This window comes from Aythya ferina, assembly GCF_964211825.1.
Source record: "Aythya ferina genome assembly, chromosome: 5".
NCBI lineage: Eukaryota > Metazoa > Chordata > Aves > Anseriformes > Anatidae > Aythya > Aythya ferina.
Genome location: NC_140301.1, coordinates 50,944,840 through 50,968,501, shown reverse-complemented (window position 1 = coordinate 50,968,501; position 23,662 = coordinate 50,944,840). Strand labels below are relative to the sequence as shown.

The following is a 23,662-nucleotide window of genomic DNA, read 5'->3' as shown; positions in this document are numbered from 1 at the left end:
TGTAAATATACAAAGGAAAACGTTGTAGAAATTGGCACTAACTTTCAAAACAAAATAAATCTTTAAAACAGTAATTCAGAATGCACCAAAATAAGAATAATTATAAACTATAAATACAGAAGCAGGATATTTCCTTTACCAACACAGCCATTTAAAAAAAAATATATGTAATTTTCTTTCATAGTGTACATTTCCTTTTTCCACAACTGCAAGAAATTGGGAAGTGCTGTGGATAAAGTTGAGCCTACTAAAAACCTCTATTATAATAAAAACTAAACCCACATAATAAGAGTACTTAACTGATGACATGTCCATCAGATAGTATATGTTCAATATTTAAAGACTGCTTTGAGTAATTTAGTGTTAAACCCCACCACTTTACAGATGAATGACGAAAAGCTGTTCCCTACACAAAACGCATCTTTTAAAAAATGTGCCTGTTTAAAAACTCTTAATGACTAGACTTCTAACTTTTCATGATGATTTAGATTAACAAAGAAAAGGTATGATGAACTCTAAAACTACTTTATGACAGGGATAAGAATTTCACACTGAAAGAAATAATCTGAACACTTTTGTCTCACTTGAAAGAATTAAATCCTGTTTGACAAATAAAGGAAAACACAGAAAAGGAATACAATATTCAATTCATTAATTTCTCATAGGATTAGGAAGCCTCTATTTTCACGTTTTTTTTTTCCGTTTGTTTTGTTTTTAAGTTTTAAGTATTTATCCTCCACTCCTGCATGTTGGCATCACAATAATCCGGTTATTATGCATTACTTCCCATGATTTATCAGAAAGTGTTTTATGTCATAGATGTTCAAAATTAGTATTAAGTAAATTTTACACATGGGAAAAATTGCATTAAAATGACCGCTCTTAATTGTTTCATTAAGGAGTTAGCTGAATACGCACTGACTGATATGACAGCAAAGCACAATGCAACAAAAAGATTCAGAGCAAAATAGCTTTGATATCCCTCCTTCCCCACCTACCCCCCTGTACCCTGGAGCCCACTGTCTGGTTCATGCTGACCTACATTGTCAGCATCTCCTGCACCATGAGCAGTGCTCTAAAAGCCAATGAAAATAGTGGAAAAGTGACAGAAAAGGTCCACTATACTTCTGTAGTTTCCAGATTACCTTTGCTACAGTAATAACTACTCAATTCATAAAAGCTTTTTAACTTTATATAATAATTATCCCTCAACAATACGCAAAATAATACACGATCTTTTAAAGAAATTAATCTTCCTGAACTAATTTAAAGTGCCCACCATCACATCCACAGTTTCCATTAAACAATTTTGGTAGCTTTATCTAGTACTGCTCATGTAGTTCAAAAAGCTTAACAACAAATACAATTAGTACTATTGCAATACACCTCCATTTTCAATCAATACCTTTACTACACATCGTGTAATGAGTGAAGCATGCGTATAATGCTTTGTGACAACGAACTTTTAATGAGCAGGACAATAACAGAAGCTTAAAAATGCCAGTAAATACATGTTCTCTAGAAGTGATTACAATATTAGGGATGTAAGTTTAAGAGAATGTCACAGAATGCTCCTTACACTCCTAACACATACAGTGAATCAACACAGCTGGGTCATCAGGTTAGAACCTCTCTCTCACCCTTCATACCAAATATCAGGATCTGAAGTTAACATCTCAGACAATTCTCAGCCTCTACCAGGATATCTGAGCAGCAGCTATTTAAAGCATTTGTTTCTTTGCTAGAAAGATTATTCTGTGATGTGCAAAGCACAAAGGAATAAACTGAGCCCCTTACTTTGAAGGCACAATTCAGAAGAGCGAATCCAGCTTCGGTCAGTTTGTATGGCAAGCCATACATGTTTAGCTACAATGCACATTCAATAAGATCAATGACCATCTAAAACACAAAAATTGTGACAGTAACAACAAGCAACTTTCCATACAATTGGTTTATATTAAAAAATTATACATTCTTTGTTTTTAACATCTGGACTCATTTTAACTTCTATATTTTCAGCACAGATGAGCAATAGAAACAGATGCATAGGTTTTAAAACCAGTACCTGAGGAGCTTGTAAAGTTGTCTGAAGAGTTTCTGTTTGGGAATTAACATTCACTTCGGTCTCGAGTTGCTCCTAAAAAAAAAAAAAAGCATCACAATTACACCATTTGTACTTCTAAAGCTACATACGCTGAACTTAATTAACTAGAATGCCTTAAGTTGTATATATACACAACATAAGGAAAAAAGGCAAGTATCAGTGCTTGCTACGTTGATATCCACACTTTTATTATAATACAGAAATCACCACACTAAATGTTTTGCCCACTAGGAACTCAGTATCAACACAAGATACATCACTTCTCATTTGTTGCTTGTTTAACCACCTATCCCTTTTATACAGAATCTTACAGGAAGACCATTACATGTCATTCAACTCATTAAAGTTGTAGTATCAAAGACAACCACGTGAAACATTACTGAATTTCTTGCAAATTCAACCGCTTTTCCATTCCTTTGAATTAAGTAAACTCCTTCAGTGGTTTGGAACTAAGCTTAAGTCACTGAACTACGTTCATAAAGAGCTGAAGATCAGGACAAACCATCTCGTTTCAAAAAATGAACATCAACTTCATCACTCAGTAATTTTGGAGCAGCAACTCCTCACACATACTGAGCTGTACAGACCAAATAGGTGCCCAATTACCTTAAGTCCCTACACAGAACATCATCTTCCTGTCCTTGCTTCTAGTGTTCAACTAGAAGGATTATGGACATTACAATTTTTTTTATTTTTTTTTTCTGGGGGGGGGGGAGGGAAGAAGATTTGCAAACAAATACTGTGGTTTTAGATTCACATGGCTTGCATTTGTTACTGTGCAAATTGACAAGGAGTATAAGGCTAAATTCACTGTTCTGCCAGAATAGTTTTCCTGCTACTTTAGTGGGTTGGATCAGCTTTCTGGATAACCAGATGATTGTCAGAGACAGTTTTTCAGGTAAAACAGTAGGTCTTAATGGCTAGAACAGGACAGTGGGGCCTTCTCCTTTTAACAAAAACAACCTGTTAAGATTATACCACAGAATCAACCACACATACGGTTTTTCTCCATTAAATGTATGTTTGTGTTCATTAAGAAGTTCATTTGTCCACATCCTATCATACATGTTCAAGGACATAAGATTTAGAAGAGACTACAATAAAAGCTAACAGGATTACCTATATCTTTTATAGTGATCTGTACCCAGAGAATCTATTTTGGACATTAGGATTAAATTCTTATGTGCATTTCTTCCTTAACCTGTCTTGAGTTCAAAGAGATTTCAAGGTGACTACGTAAGATTTCTCACTGAAGCACAGGGAAACTGAACCAAAGCAGTTAAGCATTACAAAATATTTTCATTTTGTGGCATATTTTCCGCAGTATTCCAAAAGTAACACAACATGCCCAGTAAAAACAGTATAAGCTTCTATAGAATCATAGAATCATTCAGGTTGGAAAAGACCTGGTCCAACCTTGAACCTAGCACTGAAGTCCACCACAGAACTATGCTACTAAGTTCTACTTCTACACATTTCTTGAAGATCTCCAGGGATGGTGAGACTCAGTCACTTCCATGGGCAGCCTCTTCCAATGCCTCACAACTCTTTCAGTAAAGAGATTTCTCCTAAACCTCCCCTGGCACAATTTGAGGCCAGTTTCCTTTGTCTTCCCCTTGTTGGTGCTTAGAAGAGCCCAATCATGAGGTCTCCCCTGAGCCTCCTTTTATCCAGGCTAAATAAAGCTATTGAAGACAACTGGCCATTACTGAACCCTGGGGGACACCACTAGTGACCAGCCTCCAAATGAACTTAAATCCATTCAAGACACCTGACCACCCAGCCAGTTTTTAACTCAACGAAGCATTGACCCACCCAGGCCTTGAGCAGCCAGTTTCTACGGGAGAATACTGTGGGAAAGGGTATCAAAAGCCTTACTGCAGTCTAGGTAGACAACATCCACAACCTTCCCCTCATCCACTGAGTATGTCACATTGTCATAGAAAGAGACCAGGTTTGTAAAGCAGGACCTGCCTTGGATAAACATGACTGGACCTGATCACCTGGTTGTCCTGTAAATGCTGAATAAGGCTAAGAACACACCATTACCCTTTTCACTTACCAGCAAGCAAAAATATTGGCTACTAAATTACAATATACTGGAGGCGCATGGTTGGTTCTCTGGAAGTCCCCAAAGGCTTTGATATAACTGCATTAAATAATTTCTATATTGTAGAAGACTTTATATACTACCATTTATTTTTTTTTCCCCAAAAATTAAGAAGTGAACAAGTTAGCACCTGGCTTCTGGACTCTCAGCCTGAAGTGCAAAAATCCCAAATGCACAGGGCATGTTCTTTAACTGAGTAACATACATAGAATTTGGACTGCAGGCAAAGCAAGACATATAGACATATTTCTGACCTAAAAAAAATGAACGAAAACTTTTTTTTTTTGCTGTGGTATGGTGTGAATGACCAAAGAAATCATTATCTTTTGTAACCATGGACTTGGGCTCAGGTTAGCCTGATGGCAAGTAATGTACTGCAATTCATTAACATACACTTTGAAAAGGAACATGTAATTTTGATGTCTTTAGTGGAGAGTCTATACTATATCTACAAACACAATCATTCCTGATAAATAGGGGAAAAACACAGTAACTTTCACAAAGAGTACAAATTAATATAGACAAAATTATATGGTCTGGCCATACATACCTTAGTTTCCATTTTTTCATGCTCATTCACATCTATACAGCTAGAATCTTCACTTATTTCATCCTGCTGAAATGTAAGCAAAAAGAAACTATTAAGAAACAAAAACATAAGTAAAAAAGAAAAGCAAGAAAATAAGAGGTCGAAGGGTTTTCAGACTGAATTAATTATAAGAATTAACATGTTATACTCAAAAAATTGCTTTTAGGATAAGAATTTAGCATATATTTGTGCTAATGCAGCAAATGTGTCACATTACGAGTATCAGCATAATAAAAACATTAACACCTAAGCAAGCTGAATACATAAAGAAGCTATGCAATCTGATAGGAAATGCACACACACAACTTAACAAAATATTTCAAACCTGAAATATGAGAATCAGCACTCTGCAGCGGAAATGAATATTCAAAATTTTGGACACTGCTATGTTACAATCTTAAAACCTCAAATACCTCTTCAATTTTTATTTTCTTGGGAGACTCTTCTTTATGAGGAGAAGATGTCCTTTTCACTGCTGTGACAGGGCTAGGTGTTTTTGTTGCAAGATTTCCTGAAGTTCTGGGTGATGGATTTATTGAATGTGCTGAGGAAACAACTCTAGAGATGGTAGGCTTTGGTGGTGGAGAAATGGCTGGTTGTGTGGCAGTTTGAGGAATGCTTTCACTTGAAGTACCTATGGGTAAATAATTTTAAAAGCTTCAGCAAGATTATGTTTGACAAACATTTCAATTCAATCACTGATGTTTCGGGTTGCTATTCAAAACCACTGTTATCAAGTAGGCTTCAAGGAAGTGATACAATTAGTAGTAAAAGCATCCCATTTAGAACAGCACGGTTTAATTTCAATTTCATTCTGAAAGAGAATTCATGCACCAGACACAGGATAGCCATGTCAGTGACATTCTGCTAGGTTTAATCAGCCCTGCTAAACAGCAGAGTATATGGTAGCCCAGATGGAGCTTTGTGCTAATATAGCTATATTATTCTTGGTACCCAAAAAAAGTTTTATTATTTCTGTAATTAATTCACTGCGAGTGCCTTATCAAATCCAAGAGGAATCTGTTTTTTTGTTTTTAATTTTATTTTTATTTATTTTATTTTTTTTTTTACACAAACCTTATCATTGCTCAGGCTCAGAGCATGCAATTATGGATATCAAGTCATCAGGGAGCACAAGAAACATCTGACATTCTCTAGACCCTTTTGAAACATGTTCCATATGACAAAGCTATACCCCATCAATTGAGGCCTACCTGAGACCAGTAAGTGCACATAGGTTGTTTTTCTCAACCCCAGGATGAGAAAAAAAGAAAGTTACACTGCAATTTTTTTTCACCCCACTAACCACCATCATGTGATTGCTTTTTATTAATCAAAATGCAAGAACAGCTTCTGCTTCCAAATCCAAAAACATTCATGTCACTTGAACTACATTTAGTGCTCATGAAAACATTTACTCATATTGATACACCTGGGACAGGATAAAAAGATTGAAAAGAACAAGACATCCTACATGTCTGAGACTGAGGTAGGAGAGACTTCATCTTGAAAGGCTAACTGGTCTGTCCCCTTCTGCATCTATTTCTGACTTATGCCATGTATACAGCTAAAATTCCAGCAAGTCAGCTACTTTGTTAGTAAAAGTTTTCACCAGATACCTTTGTTATGTCACTAAAAGGTCTATTCTTTTCACAAGTGTAAGTTTTATTTTCCTTGTAGAAAATATGGAGAATAAAGCAGCATGCACAGTCAGACATATTTAAGAAGATATCACTAAAGAGCACGTGCTCTGCTTATATCTGAAGCCTTTTCACTCCCTGAATCCATTTCATGAAGCAGGAGGAGAAATACAGGAGAATTATTTACAGGAAATAAAGAAACACCTCTTGGATTTAACTATAAAATGGATTAAAAATAAATGCAAAAATTGCTCTTGTAGACTTAGATATGGGATATTTTTTCCTCATTAGACTAACTGACCTGTAAACATCCTCTGCATTAGGTCAATGGAAAACTTTATTGTTAGTGTGAATGGCAAACAGATCTGTAAGAATAAACAAGTATTGCTACATAAAATCTTCCACCATGATTTTCTGAGTCTTAAAAATATTAGTTAATCTGTATATCAAGGAAAACGCATTACAGCATATTACAAAAAAAAAAAAAAATCAACAGAAACAGCATACTATGACATTTGCCTTACCCCCTGAGCTTTCACTGGAATTTGTTTGTGGCACAGTGACTTCAGAAGCCTGTATGTTGGTCACAGATGCTGCCGTTACAGCTGGCGCAGGACTGCTTCTGCTAAAAGAGAAAAAGACAGAACACTGAACATAAGTAAAGCATGCCTATGGTGACATCTGCTTTTCATGATATGTGTGGCCAGTAACAACAGCTGACAAAATTTTATGCATATACAGAGCACAACACAAAACTATGTCATAGTATGAAGACAGAAACTAGTGTTGTCAACTTAAGCAGTAAGTTGTCAACTTAGTATCAAACTTAAGCAACAGAAACTATTTCAGATATTTAATTGGAATCACTTCAGAGACAGCTTTTTAACTGAGTAAGAAGTAGCATTAAAAACAAAAAAGGCTAAAATTAAGACAATGTCTGACTAGATGAGGTACAGGGAGAAATATTACAATTATTTTCCCCAAAGAATGGAACAAGAATAATGTAGAAGGACTAGAATAGAAAGCCTGTTTTCAATCTACCCATTCAGTTATGACTATAATATGGACATCCTGAGCAAAGCCTCAGGATTACAAATGATAAAGTAATTTTTATTTCTTTTTCATGAAATAGGGTAGCAGTATGTGTTTAAAAAACAATATGGGGCAAGTTTTACTTTGAATATGATACCTTATATCATGCTTGGAAATTATACAGACTTGCTCTAATAGCATAGTCAACGGCATCAAGTAATGAAAATAATTTACCAAGAAAGTCCAACTAAAAGAGCACTTGCAAAAAGGAGCAAGTCCACTGAAGTATTTTACCCTTCAAAATATCCAATAATATACACTTAATACTGCACAACTGTAGGAAATCAATGTTATTAACTTCTGAGCATCAAGTAGACAAACTTGAGAATTTTCAAAGTCAGATTTGCACAACTGAATGGGATCCTAAGTTTAATTTAAAGACTTAAAACATAAAATTTTGGTTTAAAAACATTAGCACGCACATTTTGGAAAATACAGGGGTAAATTTTATTCCTAAGCTTGATTTGCATTAATACCATCAGTAATAGAATTAGCACTACTCATTTCCCAGACAGAAAGCCTGTGCTTCACTACTGTTTGACGTTTTGATCAACAACTCAAGTAGATCTTCCTCATTCTTACACCTCAATTTCGTGCTCACTACTTCTCACCGCCTTGTTACTAAACTGCCCCCAAGTTTTTATTTCACCTTTTCTACACTCATTTACCCAACCCTAAAACTACTCCCCAACTGAAGTCTAATGCTATGCTCCCCATGCCACAAATTTAGTCCTACTCTAGCATTCAAACTGGAAAGACAGATGCCTGAAGGTTCCAATTTGGAACATTTACACCTTGAAATAACAGCAGTATCTCATGCATGCAGTATTTGCTATGCTTTTAATACAATTCAGGAAAAAAAGTTGAGTCAAGATTGAAAGCTTTCATTACCCCTGAGAACTTCCAGAACTGTTCAATGGACTCGTCTTCATAGCACTAGTAGGTGAAGGCACAGACGTGCTGTTATCACTATCCATAGACAAGTCTAGGCTGCTGTCATTCAGAGCTGTCAATCTGACCCCTTCTGTTGAATGCTGCCATCCACAAGATGAAAGAAAATCACGTTAGTCTAAACACTTAAAAAATCAACTGAGATTAAAATGACACAATATTTCAGTTATGCAAACTTACTATCCATTACTTTTGTGAAGAAAAAATAAATGAGAGGTGATTTAACAGGGTGAACTTCCACCATGAAGTAAGCATCTATGTGTGCACTGAACGTAGTTGTGCAAGTACATTTTTTAGAAGAAACCTGAAAATACGAGCATTAAAAAATGCAAGACTCAAAGGGACAATTCTCAAATCCTTTTGTATGTAAATAACCCTCCATCACATCGCTATAAGCATTTATATTTTCTATGTTCACAATTCAGGTAAAGATTCTACTTAACCAATGATGTTCAAAAATAGAAGATAAACTGTTACTATATTTAGTGACTGTAATTTTGGCTTTATTTCAAGTTTCTTTTTCTTCTGGGCTTACAGATACTGCTTTCACTAACTTCAAAATTGATAGCAATGTACCCCACAAATTAGATTTTTGAAAGAACATAATGAATACAAAGAAGTTAGAGACTGATTTGAACTTAAGACAGTTGGAAGATCAGTGCTGAACATCAGTGAAGGACAAAAACCCTCTCATGATGCATTACTTTAAGAGATGCTTTACTTAATGTTTTGTCACCTGAAACGTACTAAAACAAAATACAAATCCGTTTGTATAAACAGAGCCAAAGATACTATCCATAGTGTTGACATTCTGGGAAATCTAGTGTAACGTTTAGTGCATCCAGTAACACTGCTAAGAGTCAACAAGATCATATTGCTCATAAAAGTAAAACTAAGCTTTCAAAACATGACTTAAGCTCTTTGGTTAGTAAATCTGAAAAGCTGGGAATCATTTCCCAATGGCTTCTCTTCTTCGCTGTTCTCAAGTATTAATCAAGTTTACCTTTTTCTTTTTCTGAAGCACGTGATTAGGTAGCAGTTGATGAAGTTGCTTACGTTTCACATGCCTTGCAGCAATCTTCATATCCATCTCAAACATCTTGCTGTTTATTGCTTGCCTATAAACTGCAGAATTAGAATAACATCAATATGTATTGAAGCATTTTGCAAAGTCCACTTATCTGCCCAGGAAGAAACAGTTTGTGTTACAGAATATTTGTCACCCTCAGGAACAGGCATACTGTTTCCTTGTTCTGGAGCAGAAAAGTAAACCATCTACTATGGCAGCACTGACAGCACAAATAACATATGACTTGCTTTAAAAAAAAAAAAAAAAAAAAAAAAAAAAAAAAGACAAATGTGGTTCTCTATACTGTATTTTTAAATAGTTTTTAACAGTGACAGATCATAAGACAATTCCTCATTTCATCTCAACTGGACTGCAGATAGAAAATAAGACATCCTCATAGAAACCTACTTTTCTTCTGTATACAGATCTTAAATATATCTTGGTTATGTTAGATCAGATGCAACACAAACATCTGATTTATGTCTGCTCTTGAAAACATTTTTCCTTCCTTCTAAGGGAAGAAATATAAAATACAAAGTTGTCACAATCCAAATTACTGAATTTACACCCAGTAGAAGTTATGTCAGCAGACAGGATATAAAAATCTCACATTTAACAGCTTGTAAAGAGGACTACAGAATATTCTTCACTGGATATTCTTCACTTTCCATCAACTGCTGGAAAACTTAACAGAAAATGATTGGGTTGATGTTAGGAAAATGCTTTAAAAAGTCCAGGACTATGTCAAGATAATCTAAGTTGGGAGTAAAGCACATCCTCAACTACACGTTTCCTCATTTCCAGTCTCACCAAGTCTCAGAAATCCAGATGATAGCTTGCATTTATGTAGTACTTGAACCTACTCTTTTAACTCTGTAAACACATAATATTTGGATCTTAATTGCAGTTTGTTTAAAGAGATAAATCTGTCTAAGGCAGTGTTCCTTAGTTATTCTCTGTAGAGCCACACTCTTCAGTTGTTACCAATTCACTCCTTACAAATGCCTTACAAATTTCTTACATACATTTTAAGTGATTTTTCATGAATCAAAAATTTAACATAAAAAAATCGTCAAAATATTTCTTACACTGAGTGTTAAGACTCAAAACTAAAACCTATGGAACCAACTAGCTAGTATGAAATATCATGGAATAAAAGCCATTTTACTCTAGAGTCTACTAGATAACTAGTTTTAACCCACTGTTAAATTCAGTTTCACCAAATATAAAAACACCTAAACTATACATATCGTCAAAATTAGGTTAGGTTCAGTTGATTCCATATGATATCAAATTGTCTGCTTAACAAAAATCACAGTATAATTTACCATTTTACTGAGATCTGAAAGATTTGTGTTCACTTTAATCAATTTTAATTAAAACAAATAGAAAAATTAGTAGTCTGAAGTGTCTAGAAGTATTAAAAATTATCAAACATGTGTTTCATTAACACCTTAACTCCTTACCTGAATCTTTTTCTCTGTCTAGATACAGTTCTACTACTGAAAGACTAGATTATGAAACAAAACCAACAGCATTAAACAAGCTTAATAACCAAACATCTAGAATACAAAACTCACCTGTGTCTGTAAAAGACTGAATGTCGTAAGTAAGATCAACGCTTAAGTTTTCAGAATTTTCGGTTTTCTTAAACACCAACCCGATCACCCACATTGTACGGTATTCTTCCCTGTGAAAATTTATATTAAACAGTCATAGTTCTGACAGAATAATTGAATAAACTAGCAGTTATTTGCTTCAATAGCTAGTTTTGTATTTTTGCTCCATTAGCACTGGGAAACCAGGCATAAAAAGGCAAGAAACAGAAGTTAACTTGATGACCTCACCTTTTCATTTGCAATGCAGAAAAGTCACAAAAAAAGACATATCTATTTCCCAAACTTAATGAACTAAAATTATCAGTAAATGATTTCATTTAATTGTGCTTCTGCAGATTGATTCTCTCATTTACAGGAGTTCCAACTAGCCATTGTAACTGTATAGGAAATAGCAGCTTTTCAGTATCTTATCCTGAAGTCAAAATACTTATGCATTTCCCAACTAAACAATTGCAATACTGCCACCTAAACTTCTCTTCAAGTTTCTCAGCTGTAACTGACTGCAAAGCGCAGTTTTCAGGTAAGAAGCACTTCATTTTGACAGCTCACCTTCACATAGTATACATGGAAAATGAACAGCTGAAGACATTTTATGTTTTAGTTACACATATTTTCCCTGTAAGTCTATTTCAGAACTATCCCACTTCCCAATCAATTAATGAACAAATTTAGAAAGGCAGGTAAAAAAAATATAATTATTGATATTGGGAAAATAACCTTTCCTAAAAGGCTTGCACACATCAAGCCCTCCGAAATAAGAGCTACAAAGTCTGATTATGCATACAGCATTTATTTACCCATTAAAATGGTGCTGAAGATTTACTACCTGCTTTTGCTGATTTGCACTTGGAACAAATTTAACTTATGTTTTTATTTATTTATTTATAAGGTAGCAGCATACTGTCATATCAAGCATTTTATCTCTGGAGAAAAAATGTAGATGGTAAAGAAGGCTTTTCAGATATTCCCTACTTCCCCACTCTCACACTTCACATAAAAGAATGTGAATCCTTATAAGATAATTACAACACTAGATGGAAAATAGTCTTAAAAAGGAGTGTTCTGCTGCTCCTCCCACTCATAACAGTGATCACAGGTTTTGGGGCTAAAGGGGAAATGAGTGGAAAAACAAATACAATTCTAAACAATCTGAAGTGCTTGGTATCCTCTACACTGTTCCCAAATTTGTAAGAATTCTAGCATCAGCAATTACCAAGTTTAAATGCATCTAAACTGCTAAATTTAATAACATCATACCTACTTATTCAAGATTCACTTCTACTATGCCTGATGTTCTACTCGATTTTCAGCACTGCCTTGTAATTAGAACTGTCATACCAACCAATATGAGACGCTCAAACAGCAGCAGTTAAGTAGCAGTAGCTAACAAGGAGTTAGTATTATTAGCAATTATGCAATTAATACAGTTATCAGAAAAATAACATTATTTCCTTAAAATTATTTTCTGGGTTAGAAACATTCTTACACAGAAGAACATCTGATTTTACAAAGAGTCCTTCAGAACATCTTATACTCTATGACATTAGATGCTCTCCCTGAAAACTAAACCACTGAAGACTAAAAAAAGTTTGTTTATTGATTAATGTATTGTCATTTTAGCAAAGCAAGCTCCTCACCGTTACATGAGAAAACAGTTTTGCTTACTTGTCAGGATTCTCCTTGGGTGCTGGGAATGACTGTGGATTCACATGAGCCAGTGTAATGAATTCATTCTTCTCCAGGTTTCCAACTAGAATACGGATTTTTGATTCCACCAATCCCACCCTGCATAAATGTTACTTATTAGCAAGTTCTCATTAATATGAAATAGAAGCATCTAACTTTATATCAAGCAAAAATCCTCAGCACTGTTTACTGAAGTATTTGAAACTACAAATAGATTAACACACTTATAGATGACAGATTAATTCAAATCAATAAGCCAAATAAGCATGTTATAAAAATAATGCAAAGCAGCCTTAAGAAAGCCCTGAAGCATATGGCCTCCTTTTTACAAATGGAGTTAAATAGCAACAGGTAACACATCAGTAACAAGCAGGCAGCAAGAAACTCCCAGGTATTTCTCCAATATTCTTTTGGCTTCAGATGTTGAATTTAAGAGATGAGGAAGTTTCCAATACCTGAATGTTAAATCTTCTTTAATAAAAAAGAAGAACAGAAAGGGGGGAGATATATTTGATTTGAGGAAACTTCATTTCTAGAGACTGGAAACAGACCTAGTCACACTGTTAATTAAAATGCATAAGGCTTAAGAAAATAGGATTTGTAAAGTGAACCTGGCAGTGTTGTAAAGAAGCAAAATTCAGCCAATTTACTCCCTAGTTCATCTTATTGTTTTTCAGAAATAAAACTAAATGAAGTTGGTATGTAACAGTGAAGTTTCACATTTTCATTAAAAGATAGGCTAAATTTCCCTTTGAATCCAAGTATGACAGTTTGTTTGTTGTTTTTTTGTTGTTGCTTTAAAATAGCAAGCATTATACTCACCATTCTAGTCGCTGTTTTTCTGTCGGTGCGCTTGCTAGAAGTACAATATAATGCCTTTGGAGATAAAGACAATACGCTATTCTATTTATGCTTCTAAAACTAGACATTCAAGTTTTATTATTAAATTTCTCAATAAATTCTATATTGTAAACTACGGATTGTTAGTTTAAATACATACCCTATAATAAAAAGTAGAGAAAGGGGCTATGCTCCCAAGCACACGAATAACATTTCTCAAAACATTTCAGCTTTTAGGGACACTTGAAACTACACTTTAATATCAGTAACCTTAATAAAGGCTAGCAACGTGGAAAGAACCAGTTGAAAAACAGTACAGAAGCTTCAATACCTAATGAGAACAAGGATTTAATCTACTACTATTGAATCTTTTCAAGTAAAAACAATTGTTCACAATTATTGGTACATACATCTGTTGTGTTACAATATTCTGAATAGTTAGATGAGTGGTTAGCATATATTCATTTGTCAAAGTCAGAAGTAAAATTATGACTGTGGTTTACAAGTTTAATATCCTCATTTCAGAGCTGTCTAAAGATACTTATCTGCCACTTCACAAACTTTCCTCTAATGATAATTTCTAAGCTCCCAATTACATTCCAGGATAACCGTGGATACCCTCCGTAAGTTTCATAAAAACAGTATATAAAACAAGAATGCTATTTTAAATCAGTGAAACTCAGGGATGGTAGAAGGTGAGATGACTACTGTGAACTTCAATACAAATCTTTCAAATCAAGCTCGCAATTGTGGGGCTGGAAGAAAACTTTCATGTCTACAATCAGTTTTTTCCAAAGTTTAGGATGTTAAAGTTGACTTCCCAGCTAGATCACCAACTTGCCTTTACTCACTATACTGATACGGTCTTTTTAGGTTATTTTCTGAGCAGGATTTAAAGATCAGTAGTAACATAAATGATTATATCCTAGTACTTTTACCTCATATAAAGCAAAGTCAGTGCTGGTGAAAAAATATGGTGCAGTCCTCTGATACTATAGGCCTTCAAACCGTAACAGTAAATCGAAACCAAAAGACCAAACTGGTACCTACATATTTCCATATTTATACATATATGCGGAATATGGTGGAAAGACCTTTATAAAAGCTAGTCATTTAAATTCAGTCAGCAAATGTCAGTAAACTCTGAGGATTCAAAAGGAAGGATCTGAAGAGACTTATCCTCTTTTAAATAGCATGGTTCATCTATTTATTTTTGCATTTCAGCAGTATTTACCTCTTAAAATAAAAATGTTAAGGAGTTCTTCAATTTATTTTACTGCAAACATCCTCCTTTCAATTACTTGTTAAGATAGCACACCTCAATTATTCATATTCCTAAAAACTTTGAATTATTGCTTTAAAAAAGGTAAGAAAAACACAACAGATATTTCCCAGAATGTTAAATCTGAGAAAACAAATTCTGCCAACTCAACTGGAATTCAGCAATGTTGCAGAAACACTTTAAAAAGAAATGAGAATAGTGGCCTTTTCTCAATTTTTGTGCAAGTTACTCATGTCTATGAGTTTCTTTTTAGGGAGCACTATAGATAGGCAACTATCATCCATGTAAGATTTCTGCATCATACCTACCACATAGAAACACACACACTTGCATAATGCATTTAGTGGAAAAGACAACTGAAGGTTTTCGTTGTTTTTCACCACGTATGAACTGAAACAGACAAATCTGCAAGTATTAGAAGGACCTAATTTTTCCATATAATTACCAAAAACTGCACTTAAAAACAAACTACTAAAAAACTTCAAAAAACATTGCATGGATTTGGTGTTTAAGTCTCAACTAGCTGGTAAGCTCCTTAAAAAAAAATAAATAATAAACTAAGCCTTAATTATGAGAGTAATTATTTTATATTTTTGCTCAGGTAATGCTGGCTGTAATATTTAATTGAAAAATAATAATATTTAATTCCCACCTCCAGCACAGCAAACACAGATTTGTTTAACTGTGCTGAGGGGGAATTAATCACTGGAAATCTGTTACTTCCACTTCCAGTAAGGCAACTTTAAAGCAGCTTGTACTTTGAATACATACTTCAAGGTCCATAAAGGTGCATAAAGGCTTGTATTAAACAAGGGCTCAAGGTCTCATTGGTAAATTTTACAAAGGCAAGATTAGTTATCAGTTCTTCATTTCCAATTTTATCACAAAAAGTATGTCTAACACAGAAGTATCCATTACTTCATGATAAAGAAAAAACTATTTTGAAGCTGAGTTTCCATCTGAACGGTGTTTAAATTACATCAGTATACGTAGTATTATTTTGAAGTATTCATTTTTAAAAGAAACTGCTGCTTCTTCCCTCCCACCATCTCCCTGTTAGCATTGTTTTATGAAAAAACAAATGTAGATATTATGTAATTGTCTTATAAAACACCTGGACCTACAAAAATGCATATTTTAAGTCATACTCTGTTCTGAAAAGCCTGAGGGCACACGATCTTGTTTATTCAAGTTTATCTGCATTAAGGTTCCCAGGATTTACACCTTCACTAAAGCACTGGATAATTTAAGTCCTATCAAGACAAATATTCTAAGTACCTTTTTAAAGGTATGTTTATATTCATCTATTTAGAAGGACATGTCTTTTTAACAGAGAAACAATAGGCTAGAGCTCATTAAACGAATGTTATTTCTCTCATCATCACACTGTCCTCTTGGTTTTAATTTCTAATCATTTCATTTTCCTGTAACTTTTCTTTAGCAGTATTTTGTCTGAAATCATTCCTGTCATTTCCCTGTAAAAATGCAAGTATATGTTGTCATTGTTTTACCACCATCTGCAGATTTTAAACCCGATAAAGGGGAGATAATACATTACAACTTCCTAACTCCAAGTAATTGTTGACATTAAAAAAAATGAAAAAGGTTTTCCTAATCTACAATAAATTCTTTCAATGCAGATATGCAGTAGCCTCCGGATTTCCTTAGCCACACACATCCTTCAAGTTTGCTTATTTTAAACAGGGCCAATAAAACAAAATTATTTACAGTCAACATAGATGTTTAGCAACTAACTGACACTGAGACTACTAAATCTAAGCTTTAAGGAAATAAACACTTTAAGAAGTTATGTTAATGCAAGGTTGAGGTCTTCTCTTATCCAGCAGAACACTACACACTGCTTTGAATTTCAGCAGGAACAAGTCAATGATATATACAATTTAAATAGGAAGAGAGGTGAAGGGGGATAGAAAAAAACACAAAACATCTAGCTTTCTGATGGAGGTTTGACCAATAAAGCCATATTTAATGCACATTGTCAACTGCATACAACTATTTTTTTAATTAGTCTACTCTTTAAATTAACTTACTATGATGTAACAGGAAATCTTGAGTAATTTAAATTAAAGCAGGCTCCTTAATACCATTCACAGTTTTAAAAAAGAAAAATGGGGAAAAAAGCAAAGATACTTTGAGCAAAACATACAAAACCTGGATAATCAATGTGGGCAAAAAAACTTTTATTGCTCTGATAAAATGGCTGCAACAGCTTGTACACAAACTCTATTAAAATGGAGATTATGTCAAATAACACTGTTTCCTATTTTTTCCTAGTTTTGAAATTAAAAAAAAATGTAGTAGGGAACATATTAGCAGTGTCTTTAGCACAAACTGACTTGTCTGCAGCCCATTTCTAACTTCTAAAAATAACTTTACAGTGCCCTTTTAAGCATTTTCAAACTTAACCTTCAAGGTACAAAATAAAATCCATCCAAATGTTTTAAAGCTTTTATCATGCAAAAAGTATAGAAACAAAACACAGACACATTATGAAGGTCATCAGTCTCTTTTAATGGGGGAACTGTATATTTCAATCTTTTTTTAGATTAGTACATAACCAACCACCCAACACAGAAACAACTGTAAAATATATTTGATCTTGAGTCAAGAAAAATGGGTCTCCAATTTCAACTGAGGGCAAAGAAGATGTAGTCCATATTTTAATAATTCAAATTTATTATAAAAAATACAGCTTTCAGCAAGTCAATATACATTTAACAAGCTTCTGCCCCACAAGCATATTACTAGAAACCCTAAAAATATGGTGTGAACTTCAGTATTCCCCTTATTGTAGAAACATGACAAAATTAGAGAAGCTAGATGTGAAAGTGTATTAATATGAGCCAAAAGCCTTACGCTTTAACGAAAAAAGTCTAGTAATAACTAGTACATCTGGCAGTTAGTCAACACAATTGCAAAAATCTTTATTATAAGAGTGAACTGTTGTCTGTATTGACAGAAGAAAACACACAGTTTCAAGTATGTATTCACCTTACACATTGACCTCCAGAATTAGTTCTTTTAAGATCTTGTTTCCTGGGAGCCAAGACCCTTTTTTAGAATACTTACTGAAAGCATTAAAGTAACTCTTCTGCTGGTCAAACCAATTAATATATCTTCATTTTTACTGGTAGCATACCAATCCTATAGTTAACTAGTGAAATTCTAAATATCTCGTCATGGACTAATAGGATTCTGAATTACACACTGAAGACAGAAAAGTTATTTGATTAAATTAGTCATTTTGTAATAGAAGAATAGCACGTTCACTCCTCTGTATAGTCTAACAAAACACTTTTTGGAAGTCATTTGTATGTATATTTAAGATCCTGTGCTACAGAGCATCATTACATATTGTAACTGATAAAACTTAATATTCTGCCATGCCATAAAATACATACTTGTACTTTTGAAAGAAGTTTGGAGCTTCAAAAAGTTTGGACCACTCTGCCTTACTCAGCAAAATTTCATCTGTGATAGCAAGACCTAAATTATAAAAACACATTTAAGTTTCTTTAAAAAAAAAAAAAAAAAAAAAAAAAAAAGGCAGTTTTATACCCATATAAAAACAGTTTATTAACAAATACTATTATAGATAATTTTCCCCCTTCAATTCAAACTAATTTATCAATAAGTCTTTCTTTTTTTTTTTTTTAAACTCCGTAAAATACATTCAGAAATGTAATATTCACTGATCAGACTGAAGAATACAGACATTTTTCCTTTGTAGGGTACACAGCTCTTTATCTTATCTTTATTCTCCATATCTCTTTATCTTTATCTTTAATCTTATGTGTCTCAATCCAAAAAAAAGGTTGCAATTTTTTCCTTGCAGTACTCAATATACTCTCACAGAAATGTTGTACAATGGGGCAAAGAAACAATGAGAAGACAAGCCACTGCACAGTCTGCAGGAGATACTGGGAGTCACCCTCTGCATCAAGTCTACTCCTTGCTTTGACTACATTGTCTTTTATCTACTATAATTATCAAAGTAGATTACTAAAATAAACTAAGGGATTCTGAGCAAGTATATTGTCTTATATTAAGATTAGTAACTGTCATTAAGTGGGATTATTACATTTATCTTCTATGTGGCAGGACACAACCTAAAGCCACTAAAATAAATCTAAAAAACAAAAGACATTGGACTGTAATTATGAGTTTCAGAGCACAAGGCACTAATTAATTACCCTCAGTTTCTAAAAGTGAAAGATCTGTAGAACTCCCTCCACAGAATTTAGAACTTTAAGCCACATAGGCATAAGACTAAATTCTACCTCTCTCAAAAAAATTCTCATGTTAAGAGGTTATTTAATATCCTTCCTCCCCCACCCTCAAGCATACCCACAATGGAACTATTTTATATCTTTTTGAATACATTTATATAGAGAGCATAAGATAATACTTACCTTGTTTAAATTCCTCAACCATGACCATCCGTGTGGAAACGGACACATTGTAGGTAGAGTTCTGCTGTGGGTATGCTGGTGTAATTATAGGCATAAGATGGTACCTATCACTGGGGTTTACCTACATATAACAACAGCCAATCAGTTTTCTTCAAGCATACACATGAGTTAACAAATTTGGATTTCTCCCTTTGCTAAAATCGAGTCTTAAGTTCTAAGACACCTTAGTTTGTAGACCAAGCAAATTTACGAATAGTTCAGAGAAAGTTTAGAATACAAGGACAATGCTTTCACACAGGTGTTGTGGGAGGACCATAACCTGTAAGCACATCAAGTCAAGAAATACCAACTTAACAGAACCACTTCTCTCTCTTTAATAGAAACCACCTTGTGATCATGTCAAAACAAGGAAACCTTATCACCACACAAATACCTTCAGAGGAATGACTCTTTTCAGACTTTGTGAAATGTATTCTATACTTTATTTCTTTAAGACTATGGAAAATAAAGAGCCAGCCTAAGAAGAGAGGCTCTAGGCATCCTGAGAGAAGCAAGACTTGCATTAATGTATTTTATTAAACAGCACGTGGGAAACAAAAAAAAAAAAAGGGGGACAACACACACAAAATACATTTAAAATAGTGTTAGGGTAGTAATCTTGTAGATGGCAAATTAAAGATAAAGCCCCATTGATGACTTGTCCCACTTTAACTACACAGACAGTTCTGTAACATCACACACTGACCTCAAACCCAGCAGTAACAGTTCGAATTAAGAACAGTTTTTCATCTTCGTCTCACATTATTTAAATGTGGACTTCTGTCAACCAGAATAGCAGATGGAAAGGACTAAAGGTCATATGCAACTCAACCTCTGGTGCTTACACCATTTCCCCCAAAAAGGTAAACTGAACACCAATTATTGCATAATTGGTAAAACAGCACTAAATACCTCCACACTATTGCCCAACTGAAATGTCAAAATATTAACTGTATGTCTGTAGCAAGATATTCCTTTGACTACCTGAAGATATTAATATACAGTGTCCTTAATATAGGTGCTATAATGATAGAGATGAATATTATAAATAGCATTAAAAACAACTGAAGACTTCAAGTTACCATCTTCTTGGGTCCAAAACGAAAAAGGCATTACATTTATTACGTAGAAGTGAACCTATCCAACTGTGACTGTTGCACTTAAGTTAATTCAGTATACTTGCAAAAGTAATAGGTTTTAACTATTAATAGGTTTTAACTATGACAGCAAACAGCTTCAAGGTAAGCGACTTTTCGAAAACGCATTGCTGTTAAGGCATTTATCTAGTGCTGAATACTTAAGATCACCTACTGAAGAAGTTGAATTAAAAAGTACACTGTTTAGCAAGTGTGCTTCAAGTGGTCAGTTTACAAAATAAAGCTTTGTTCCATACTCAGAAGAATTAGAGGCTACTATAATGACATAAAACCAAAATATAAATAAACTAAAATGAAGCTCACCTAGTACTCTTTAAGCAACTGAATTTACTGTACATGTGACTTATAGGGGAAAAAATAATACACTAACCCTTGGGTCCCATACAGGCAAATTAAGATTGCATTCTTCTGGCTGTTTCAATAGCACTGGATTTGGCCATTCCCTGTTCAAAAAGATTGTAGCACTGAATAAGACTACTGGATACAACCACGTATGTTCAAACAACAATATTTTTTGAATGTGACCCTTCTTAACTCTGTTCTCATGGTAAAGCATCATTTCCTCAAGACTAAGCTGGTCTAACTATAGTTCTTTAAATAACGTAGTGCTGAAGGACAAAACAGCTGTAAGTAACTTCTCTAGGACATTAGAGCAATGAACTTTCTTTCGTTCTGAGCTTTGCAACCAGTGGCTTAGGTAACTAACATCGACTCCTATAAATTCCTATAGGAATACCTAAATAAATTCCTCAATAAAGATTGATATTGGGTCAATTTTCATGCAAGCCATTTCATGGACAAACTACAAAAACAGCTAGCATGATCATAGTGTTTTAGGAACATTACAAAGAGTTCAGAATAAAATAAGAAAGCAATTTCCAAACCAGATTGTAAAATAAATAAACCATGCTGAATGACACACTAAAACCAACAAAAAAGGTAATACTTTTGTTCTCTACTGCCATGAATTAAACCACCTTTCTTATGAAGAGCAGAAGTTAATCCACCTGTTGGTATTTGTACATTAATGCTTCCAATGCAACCAGTTTCTCTTTATCAGCTTAGCATGGCAAGATATTACTCAATGCTAGGACTCTCAAAAAGGCTATAAAACCTATGAATAGTGAAACGGTGGAAATTATCTTCACAGTAAGAAGGAAAAAAACACTGTACTTGAAATAAAGCCACAATTTGGTACAATGATTCTAAAAATCCATGTCTCGTGAAGTCTCATGAGGAATACATGCCTAAACCTGCTGCTGATACACCTCCCTTCCCCAGCATTCCAATATCTGAATGTTAAAAGACTTCGTATTTTTGGGTGCTTGTTCTTATCTAGAACTATATAAGAATCTTATCTGGAGAGCAACACTGTGTCACAATAAATAATTTAAAAGAGCAATTTAAAACTAAGATTTTTTGTTTTGGATACTTTAAGAACAAGACATGTTGGATGACTTTTATTGAAAAACCCAAGCTAGCAACTTTCTGGCAGCAAGAACAATGCTTGTAACTATTGACTTAATCTGGTAACAGCTGAAAAAGGTACCATAAAAACAGGACTAAAATTTAGTGTCTACAAAACAATTTTATTTTAGCGGAATCTAAATTTAAAAAAACATACCATTTAGAAAATACCAAGAAAAATTTATGTACAAGAGTTGATGCTATTGCATTTGGATAAAGCTGGCAAGTTCTTGCTACTAGCATAGCCCAGGAAACACCGCCAAGGAAACCTAGTATATTGGAATAGATGTTGTGGCCTGTGAATCGAGAAGGAAAAAGACAAAAGGAGAGAGTTATCAGCAACCATAAGAGTAAATGAAAGCTTTGCGAATTTTGGAATAAAACTGCTTACGTTTTGCCCACAGTTTGATAGCTCTCAGTGTTAACCTGAAGTTGTCAATGTTTGGTACTAGATGCAGAATTTCATCGGTTACCCGGCAACCTGCCAAAAGAAAGAATCTGTTACATTGCCTGTCTCAAGGGTGTTTTTTTTTGCTGGTTTATCCTCTCCCACCTTCAAAGCTATCAAACTTTAAATCACCATACTAGAAGCTTTCTTATTTGGTATTTTGATCACTGTTGTTTTGAATCTGAAAACATATTGTCATTTCATCATCTTTCCCCCCCTCATTTTACTTCAGCACAGAAATCTTGGAAGTTTAAAGTCATAGCTTTGCTTGAGTGTATGAAAACGGGCCAAATGGAACAGTTTTTGGACCTAAATTGTATTGACTTCAACAGAAAGTTTTCAAGCTTAAGAATAACATCGTAGGTGACTATATTACTTCCTTTAGTCATTTTTTAAAACCAAGAATAAATAGTTGTTAACAGTTAATAGTCGCAGAGAGCTGACTGCAAGAAAATACTCTTATATAGGAATAGGAGTTCCCTGCAAAGTGAAACGGCAAACATGAATTCTAGAGACTGCACAAAGATGAATTTCACAAAACAACAGGAGCTGCTGTTATCTTACCACCCAGTTGCCAAGAATGTGCAGTTTTCATTTACTTGAGATTATCAAGTTTTCAACTTTGTACTGAAACCAGTGATATATAACATGGGTTCCTCTCTCCTCCCCAGCAAGCTGCACATAGGCTGGAGCCCCTACCCTTGCCCACAAAAATAGCAATTTTTAAGCTTTGTATCATAGAAAAAAGTTACTCAAGTTTGTAAACTACTAGAGATCTGACCTCAAGTTGACAGTATTTTGAATCCCTAGTTAATTCTGTATCCTCAAAGCAATTCTGTACACATCTATGCATACTAAAATACATACAAATTTTATAACATATATAACAAAATTTGTATCAATTTTCTTTCTTTATAGAAATATGTAGTGCCCCACACTAAAATCTCGCAGTCCCGTTAGTTTCTAGGGAACACCATTTATTACCCAATTAAAAAGTTAGGCTTTATAAAAATCAGTCCATACAAACAACTCTCCTGTACAAAACGATATAAACTCCAACACAGAGTCACGGTATTTTCAGTCAAGTACACATCTCAACTGCTACATCAAATAATCTAGGATACTTATTAAAAGTT

The 23,662-nt window shown here is 34.1% G+C and overlaps 1 protein-coding gene across 7 annotated transcripts in view; it reads right to left on the bottom strand.

Annotated features, from left to right (window-relative positions):
* The window catches only part of PAPOLA (poly(A) polymerase alpha), a 40,893-nt gene that overhangs the window by 858 nt on the left and 16,373 nt on the right, over nt 1-23,662 (bottom strand). For 4 of the 7 annotated variants that reach the window (XM_084522266.1, XM_084522264.1, XM_084522265.1 and 1 more), the window contains 14 exons: nt 22,470-22,559; nt 22,236-22,374; nt 20,982-21,054; nt 19,416-19,536; nt 18,405-18,489; nt 13,683-13,736; nt 12,840-12,959; nt 11,136-11,245; nt 9,490-9,611; nt 8,427-8,569; nt 6,968-7,068; nt 5,217-5,437; nt 4,765-4,830; nt 2,066-2,137 (listed from right to left, as the gene is read on the bottom strand). In XM_084522266.1, coding sequence (XP_084378392.1) covers nt 2,066-2,137; nt 4,765-4,830; nt 5,217-5,437; nt 6,968-7,068; nt 8,427-8,569; nt 9,490-9,611; nt 11,136-11,245; nt 12,840-12,959; nt 13,683-13,736; nt 18,405-18,489; nt 19,416-19,536; nt 20,982-21,054; nt 22,236-22,374; nt 22,470-22,559 — 1,517 coding nt within the window. Of the gene's footprint in view, nt 1-2,065; nt 2,138-4,764; nt 4,831-5,216; nt 5,438-6,967; nt 7,069-8,426; nt 8,570-9,489; nt 9,612-11,135; nt 11,246-12,839; nt 12,960-13,682; nt 13,737-18,404; nt 18,490-19,415; nt 19,537-20,981; nt 21,055-22,235; nt 22,375-22,469; nt 22,560-23,662 lie in introns of those variants that run through there. The other 3 variants (XM_084522263.1, XM_084522262.1, XM_084522268.1) reach the window with 3 other exon arrangements.